Raw genomic sequence first — 8,930 nt, 5'->3', positions numbered from 1 at the left:
GATGGAGCAGGGTTTAGGGCTGTTGGGCATAGGGTCGCTATGAGTCGGAAACGACTCGACGGCACATAACAACAACAACAACAACATGTAGTCAGGAATCAAGATGGATTTCTTTGCCAAAACTTCTGAAACTGTGCCTTCTGAAAAATCAGTCTCAGGTCAAAACTGAAATTTCTGCACGTATTCTGGTCCTGGTTAAAGTGCCTCTGGCTACCTATGTCTCAAAGATAAAACCCTAAAGAAGCTGTATGGGTTTTTCCAGAATGGTTCCAGGATTTGGGACTGAGTTATCATGAGATACAGCATTCTTGCTCCAAGGTTGTGGTGCTTGGGTGCAGGCAGGTCAACCACTACTCATAGTGACCCTGTGAACAATGGTTTTTGACTGAAGACAGAGAATATCAGAAGAATGTCTATTTGACTTTGTGGATTATAACAAATTATGGCTAACATTGAGAGGAATGGGAGTCACTGAGCTCTTAACCTCTTAACCATGTTCATGCAATACCTAGACCTAGACCAGGAAGCACTGTACTAACAAAACAAGGGAACACTGTATGGTTTAAAGCCAAGAAGAGTGTGCATCAGGGGTATATCCTTTCTCCATACCTATTCAGTCTGTATGCTCTGCACATAATTTGAGATGTTGGTGTTTATAAAGAAGAATGTGCCCCTAGGAGTAGCATGCTTTCTTTTACCCACATGAATCACTTGTTATACTTTCTCTTCACTATTTTCTTAATCACTGCTTGGACTCTGGATTGGGACAAATTATGGCTAAAACTGAGAAGAATGGGAATCCCAGAACACTTAATTGTGTTCGTATAAAACCTAGACCTAGACCAAAAGGCTATTGTCTGAACAGAGCAAGAGAACACTGCATGGATTAAAAGTAAGAAAGGTGTGCATCAGGGCTGTATCTTTTCTCTGTATTTATTTCCTGAACTTTTTGAAAAAGAACATGGCATTGAGATTGGTGGAAGAATCATTAACAGCCTGCATTATGTAGAGAAACAACCTTGTTCACTGAAACAACCTTGTTCATTGACAGTAAGAACTTGAATCACTTGCTGCAGAAAATCAAGGGCTACAGCCTTCTATATGATTCCATCTCAAAATTAAGAAAACAAAAATCCTCATCACCAGGTCAGTAAGCAACATCATGATAAATAGAGAAAAGATTAAAATTATCAACTATTTCATCTTACTTGGATTGACAGTCTTTAGTACTAGCAGAAAAAAAAAGTCACATTGGGAAAATCTGCTGTCAGAGAACCCATCAGAGTATTAAAGAGCAGGAATATAAGTTAAAAGACTAGGTGCTCCTGATCGAAGCCATACCAGCTTTGCATCTGAAAGTTGGACAGTGACTAAGGATGACAGAATAATTGATGCCTTTAAGTTGTGATGTTTTAAAAGAACATTAAATACCCCCATGACTGCAAAGAGAACGAACAGGTCTGCCCTGGAGAAAGTGAAATTATAGTACTTTTATGGAGGCAATGACAATGAAATTCTATTTTACATACTTTGAGCATGTTGCTAAGAAGGACCAGACCTTGGAGAAGGATACATGCTTAGAAAGGTGGTAGGTCAGTGAAAGAGAGGAAGGCTCTGAACAAGATAGATTAATACAGTGACTCAAGTATGTCAGAGAAGATGAGGTGAGGATGGAACAGGATAGGACAAGGTTCAGATCCATTGCTTATATAGTCTTTATGAATTGTGGTTGACTTGATAGCACTAAACAACAAGAACCACCTGGACTGCTATCCATACTCTTTATACTCCAAGGTTCTTATTAACCCTTTCATTGCCTTACTTTTCCCCATCCTGTCTCACATCCAAGCCTGGTGTTTTCATTTGCTTCATATGCTTGTAAAAGTTCAACAATAAATAAGGTTAAGCATAGACTTGATGCCTGTAAATTGTGGTTGATGGTGAAGAGTATTGAATATCCCAAGATGTGCTAAAAGAACAAACATGTCTTGAAGGAAGTGCAGCCAGAAAGCTCCATAGAGGCATGGGTAGTGAAACTTCATCACATAGACTTTGGACATGTTGCCAGGAGGCACTAATCCTTGGAAAAGAATATCCGTCTGGAAAGAGTAGAGGATCAGTGAAAGAGAAGAAGATTCTCCATAAGATAAAATGAGGTAGTGACTATAACATTGAACTTTAGTATGAGTTTGTAAAGATGGCGCAGGATAGCACAAATTAGTTTTTACATTTTAAAAATTGTATTTTATACAATTAATTTATACAGTCATGCACATAGCAGAGAGTTTTCATCTGTTGTTCTTAGAGTCACTCAACAGTACCTAATCACAGCATCCTTCACACTCCTCTCCCATTCTCCATCTCCTACTTGGGGCCTAGGTAAAGGTACAAATAGAGGCCAACAGACCACATAGTCCCATATTTAAAAGGTAAACCTTGAAAAATGTTCCATCCTCTTATATAGACAAATATGCTTTAATGTAACTGTTGTTATGTGCTGTCGATTTGGAACCGACTCATAGCTGACCCTCAAGCAGGTTTTCAAAGGCAGCAAATCTTGCAGGAGGAGATTGCCCAGCTCTCTCCTGATAAATTGAGCTAGAGGGCCTGAAATTTTCAAACTTTCCAGAGTTACATTCCAAGAAATACCACAGAAAGATATCCTAACACTGGTCCCCATCCTACTTCCTTCTCTTTATACTTTAACTTCCCCTTCACTGTGAAGGGATTCTTGCCCATGTGTGTGGTTATACAAGCCCTAAAATCCATGTTCTCCTTTCCACCAACTCTACAAAGTGTTCAGTCAGCCCTCAAGTGTGTCTGAGCAAGAAATTCTGGTGCTCCCCATCTTCCAGCAGAGTGAAAACAGAGTACAGGCTTGTACTCCCTTGCTATCATGCTCTACCACCCTATGAGGAGAGGCAAGTCCATAAAGAGGGTCCAGAAAATTTACTGGTAGAGAATATAAACAAATTGAAACTATGGTTTTTAATAAATTTTGGGGCATTTAGTGTTTGGGGGTTTTCTTCTTTTCCATTGTGTTTCTTATGACCATTCTCATACATTGTGTCTTATAAAACTAGTCACCATTGATCTATGCTACTATTACCCCATCATTTCAGATCCCCACTGGATCTTTCCTAATTCCTTCACCAACTTCTCCACTTACCAAACTCTGCAACGTAGTGGTTACCCCCCCCTCAGTCTACCCCTGTTCCTACCCCTTCCCTCCGTGTGTGTGTGTGTGTGTGTGTGTGTGTGTGTACACACACATCTTACTAGTTATCCTTCTGAGAAACCACTTTTTAATAGTTAGAAAAGAATTTTGAGATAAATAGTAAGACTTTTACTCCCTTTTTCCTATGCTCTTAACTTTCTGTAAGCTTTTGCCTTTCCTTTATACTTTTATACATTCTACTCCTGTACCAGTCAGATCTGATTTGATGGTACACATTAAAAAAAAATACTAATAAACAATTATTTAACAATAAATGTCAAATGAGTTAATGGTTGGCTACCCAATGCAGACAGAGAGTGGGGAGGAGCTCCTCGATTAAAACAAGCTTGGAAGCAGGAGTGGCATCCACTTCCGTAATAGCTTGCCTCCGGAAACCCTATGAACCTGGAGAGAGAATGAAAGACACCCAAATGTTGAGGACTCTCCTTCATAGGGTCGCTATGAGTCGCCTGCGACTTGACGGCACTTAACAACAACAACAACTCTGTCTTAGAACATCCTTCACAGAAACAGTCAAGCCATGTTTTCATTCTTAACAATCAATTTCATGGTGACATTGAGGACACTGGGTGGAGAGCCCCAGAGGAACATAATCAAGAAGAAGCTTAAGGCTCCTTGTCAACTGGGCCTTATTTCAGCATCCTGTTTGTGCCTCATCCTGTGACCTTCACTTGTAAGATTGAATTACTCTGTGGAAATTTTCAAACTTCATTCAAGCCTTAAACTTCAGGCCAGCGTTTCAATGAGAATTTCCCTGATCACCCTAAAAATTATAAATCTATTTTATATTTTCTGTCTTGTTTTCTTTTTCTCCATAGTATTATGTTCTAACATACAGTGTCCTCTTATTGTTTTTGTCTGCCTCACTTAGCAGAAAATTCACTCCATGAGTGTGATTATTTTGGCTCTAACTGTAGCGCTAAAGTAGATGAATTCGGAGATACCACCTGAAGAAGAAGAGAGTAGGATAGGGTAAATAGAGTGGATGTGGTTCTAGAGTCTGCACTATGAGCATAGGTAGATTTGCCTGACATTGGAAAATAGCCATCTTAATTTTCTGGGGTTTGTTGTTATTAATTTTTTTACAGCTTCCTGGGAGATTAAGACAAGTGACCTGGAGGAAAAGAATGTTGATGAATTCAGTTCCAATGGTCTTAAATGCCCAACATGCTTTGCAGTACAGAAAAGAAAATGTGATGCTGAATTCAGATGGTGTTCAGAAGATAAAATAAAATGTCTTGAATTCTCTGGAATCATAAACACAGGTATTTTTATAGCACTCAATATTTTGTGTACACGGAATAAGTGACCTTCTTTAGCTTCTAGGGGGTGTGTCCCAAGTTTAATGTTGGGTTGCAATCAGCTTTTATCAAGATCTCTGAGAAATTTGTAAAAAGTAGTGTCTTGAATTTGAAAATACATTCATTTGGCTATATCTCATTCATTCATTATTATTCATTTATGCATGCATTTATTGACAAACTATTAGCTTTGAGGATGTTGGCTCTGCAAATTTGATGAGCCTTCACCCTCAATAAACCTTAGTTACTTGATAAATACAGAACGATTAGTACTTTTCTGAGTTTTTTGCTTTCAAAGTAAAAGTTTAGAAGAGGGTTAATGAGTAAACTTTCTTCAAAGACATATGCTTTAGTAAATTAGTGTATTTATTATTTAGTATATTTGCTTTAAGAAAAGCTAGTACAAAATTTTAAATGAATTTAAGACATAATTATGAATGAATTACATAGGAATGGTAGCATGATATAGCACAAAGAACAGTGAGCTGAGTTCCATGAGGACATCCTGAGGAAATGAGGCAAAATCACCAAAAGCAAAGTGCAGCTCCCATGTAAAAAAGTATGTCTGAAGGGCATTTGTGTAACAAGACACACAGAAAAACTAACTTTTATAAAATGTATTCTTTTACATATTAAAAAAAATGGATTATATTTGTATCCTTAAAATAAGAAGATTATTAAATCAAGTCCACAGGAACCAAAATCTGATCTTGAGTCTATCCCACCTGAATTTCAAAGCCATCTCAGGAACAGGTTTGAGGCCTTGAACATTAATGAACAAAGACCAGATCAGCTGGGGAGGATATCAAGAATATCATCCAGGAAGAATGCAACATGTCATTGCAAAGACAGAGGAGGAAGAAAAGCCCAAGGTGGATGTCAGAAGGATCTCTGAATATTGTAGTAGAGCATTGAGAAGCCAAAGCAAAGGGAAAAATTCAAGATATTAAGGAGTTGAACAGAAGATTTCAAAGGGCAGCATGGGAACACAATGTAAAATATTACAAGGAACTGTCCAAGGAGCTAGAATATTAAATTTTTCAGGAAGCATTAAAAGAAGATGGAAGGAGTATTACAGAGTTCCTGTACCAGAAGGAATTGGCAGACACAGAAGAATTTCATGAAATAACATATGAGCAAGAGCCTGTAGTAATTAAGGAGGAAGTTCAAGTTGCTCCGAAAGAATTGACAAAAAACAAGGCCCCAAGAATTGATAGCATACCAATTGACATATTTCACCAGACACTACCATGGATGTGCTCACCAAGTTGTGCCAAGAAATCTGGAAGACAACCACCTGGCCAACTGAAGAGATCTGTATGTGTTCCCATTCCAAAGAAAGGTGATCCAACAGAGTACGGAAATTATCAAACAGAACCATTGATATTACATGCAAGCAAGATTCTGCTTTAGATTTTCCAAAAATGACTGAGAACTGCCTGAAGTGCAGTCCAGGTTTAGAAGAGGCCATGGGACTAGGGATATTATAGCTAATGTCAGATAGATCTTGGCTGAAAGCAGAGAGTACCAGAGGAGTGTCTATCTGTGTTTTATTGATTATGCAAAGTCATTTGACTTTGTAGAACGTAACAAACTATGGCTAAAATTGAAAAAAGGGCAATTCCAGAACACTTAAATTATGCTCATGTGAAACCTATACCTACACCAAAAGGTTATTGTCCAAAAACAACTAGGAGAGAACTGCATTGTTCAAAATCAGGAATGGTATCAGAGTAGTATCCTTTTTCCATGGTTATTCAGTCTATGCTGAACAAATCATTTGAGAGCTGGTCTCTTTGAAGAAGAATGGGACATTAAGATTGGAGAGAAACTCAGCAATAGCTTTCATTATGCAGATAACACAACATTGCTTGCTGAACGCAGTAGTTGTTGTTGTTGTGTACCATCAAGTCAGAACCAACCCATGGGTGACTCTCCAGTGGGTTTTCAAAGACAATTAATCATGGAGGAGATAGCCCATCTTTGGAGAGAGGGATGTCAAAGCTTAATATCATACATTTTGAGCATGTGAGACTATTATTTGGAAATAGTGAAACTGTTCCTTGAAAAGGGACATCACGCTTGGAAAGGTAGAGTCAACAAGAGAGAAAGATTTCCAGTGAGATGGACTGATGCAAGAACTTCAGAAATAAGCTCAAATATGTCAGAGATATTGAGGGTGGCACAGGATAAGACAGGGTTCAGTTCTGGTTTTCATAGAGTTACTCAGAGTCTTACTCAGCACCTTCTAACAACAAGTGGATGGTGTTCTTACTGCTTTGGTCATAGAATGTCTAAAAGGCATTGTGCTAGAAGCCCAAGTGATAGTATGGGTTAGAAAAAAGTTAAAATTTAGGAAAATTTCCCAGTTTGGATTGATCGTTAGTTGTGTGGTTCAGGGATTTGGTGGCCCTTTGCTTTAATAACGTTGAGAAAATTCCTATGCCTCTTTCAGAGAGTTATATTGCATGAGCCACAAACTTTATTGTAGTCTTTATTATATCTGACTCCAGACTAGCAAGATACAAAGTATATAAGGAAGAAGGATGGGAGTCTCCTTCTTTGTGATTTACAGCCTCTGAAAACCAGCTGAAGGGTCAGCTATTAGTCACTTCTGACTCAATGGCACATACCAACAGCAGACTAGGAAGGGGAAGAGTGTAGGTCTCATTTATGATTTTTTTTCAGGTTTTAACAACACAGCAATTGAAATGAAGAAATGCATAAAAGCAGACCTATGCAAAGAGCCAGTAACTTCTTATATGGGCTTTCCAGTTGTTAATGAAAGTATAAATTGCCGATCAGCCACCTCAAATGGAGCCAAGATTCAACTTCCAACTCCTGTTGTCTTTGTTCTCTTCCTCGAAAAGTTACTTCATTGAACTCCTACAAATGCCTTGCCATTTCAAAATAAAAAAAATATTTGCTTATGCACCCTTTTATATGTTAATTTCTCCACAGGTACATGTCATTGTTTGTGTATTCCCTCATTAAGTGAAGTTTGTGGGTTGTGTACCCACTCTCACATGACTTGAATCTGAGCCAGAGTCAACCATTATGAAGTCCTGCCTTTGAGAAGGCCCCAAACCACTTAGGGAATGAGTACATGCACTGGAAGAAGCAACAAGAGTAGCTTGGATAAAAGTTGTAATCAGACAGCAGCTGAGGTTAATGGCAGGAAAAATGGGGAAGAAAAAGTAATGATCAAAGGTACCAGTGGGTGAACACAGTAGCCTTTTGAGCTAGGGAATACAACCATGTACCTTCTTAGTAAAAATCATTTCTTCTTGATCCACTGGAGAGATAGATTTGAAAGTTGAGGTCTCTTTGATTTGCATACCTGGTTGGTGATAAGAATTACTTTAGAGCTTTTAAGAATGCTCATCCCAGGCCACCACCAAACATTATGATTTCTTTTCTCTGAATTGGATACTTTATCAAAGCTACATTCTGAAATTATTCTACCATTCATTCATTACCATCAAGACAAACTGACTCATAGTTCAGCCTCTACCAAGTATTCTGAGGTGTCCATCTTTCTTCTGTGGACATGCTAGTAGATTTGAACCACCAGAAAGTTGCCACCCTGAGTTAGCAGTACAGCTTCCTACAGACTATGCCATCAGAGCCCCTCTACTCCACCAACTCCAACTAGTGGATTAGTATGTAAAATACTGGGCTTCTAACCAAAAGTCAGTTGGCAAGATCCACCAGTCATGCCACAGTAGAAAAATTACACAGCTATCTGACCAAGTAAGTAGAAGAGATCATATCCTGCCCATTCCAAAGAAAAGCAATACAATAGCATTCACAAACTATCAAACATTGTTTCTGATATCACATACAAGTAAAAGCTTGCTAAATAGTCTTATAAATTGTCTAGTGCTTGCTGCAGAAGGTTAAGGACTGCAACCTTCTAAATATAAAGAAAACAAAGATTCTCACCACTGGGCTGATTGGCAACATCATGACAGATGGTGAAGAGATGGTGAAGAGATTGAGATTGTTAACAGCTTTGTTTTGCGTGGCTCCACAGTCAACACTCTTGGCACCAGCAGCCAGTAAATTAAAAGACTAATTCCATTGGGAAAGTCTGCTGTCAGAGACATCTCCAAAGTGGTGAAGAGCAATAATGTCAGTCTGGAGACTAAGGTGCTCCTGATACAGGCCATGGCCTTTGCAATCACTTGTTATGCTTCAGAAAGCTGGACAATGACTAGGAATGATAGAAGGAGAAATGATGCCTTTAAGCTGTGGTGTTGGAGAAGAGTATTAAATATACAATGAACTGCTAAGAAAATGAACAGGTTCATCCCGGAGAGGGTTAAACCAGGCTGTTCCTTGGAGGCAAGGATTCTGAAGCTTCATCTGACATGTTTTGGACATGTTGC

General features: G+C 38.7%; 1 protein-coding gene across 1 annotated transcript in view; it reads left to right on the top strand.

Moving 5' to 3' along the window:
* Window positions 1-7,421, top strand: part of LOC102850618 — a 22,241-nt gene extending 14,820 nt beyond the window's left edge. Inside the window, exons 4-5 of the mRNA XM_006893965.1 lie at window positions 4,327-4,503; window positions 7,228-7,421. Of these exons, the coding sequence (XP_006894027.1) occupies window positions 4,327-4,503; window positions 7,228-7,421 (371 nt within the window). The remainder of the gene's footprint in view (window positions 1-4,326; window positions 4,504-7,227) is intronic.
* The last annotated feature ends 1,509 nt before the right edge of the window (window positions 7,422-8,930 follow it).

Source organism: Elephantulus edwardii, unplaced genomic scaffold (genome assembly GCF_000299155.1).
Source record: "Elephantulus edwardii isolate Elephantulus edwardi_28Jun2011 unplaced genomic scaffold, EleEdw1.0 scaffold00133, whole genome shotgun sequence".
In the NCBI taxonomy this organism is placed as follows: domain Eukaryota; kingdom Metazoa; phylum Chordata; class Mammalia; order Macroscelidea; family Macroscelididae; genus Elephantulus; species Elephantulus edwardii.
This window is presented reverse-complemented; position numbering and strand designations above follow the sequence as displayed.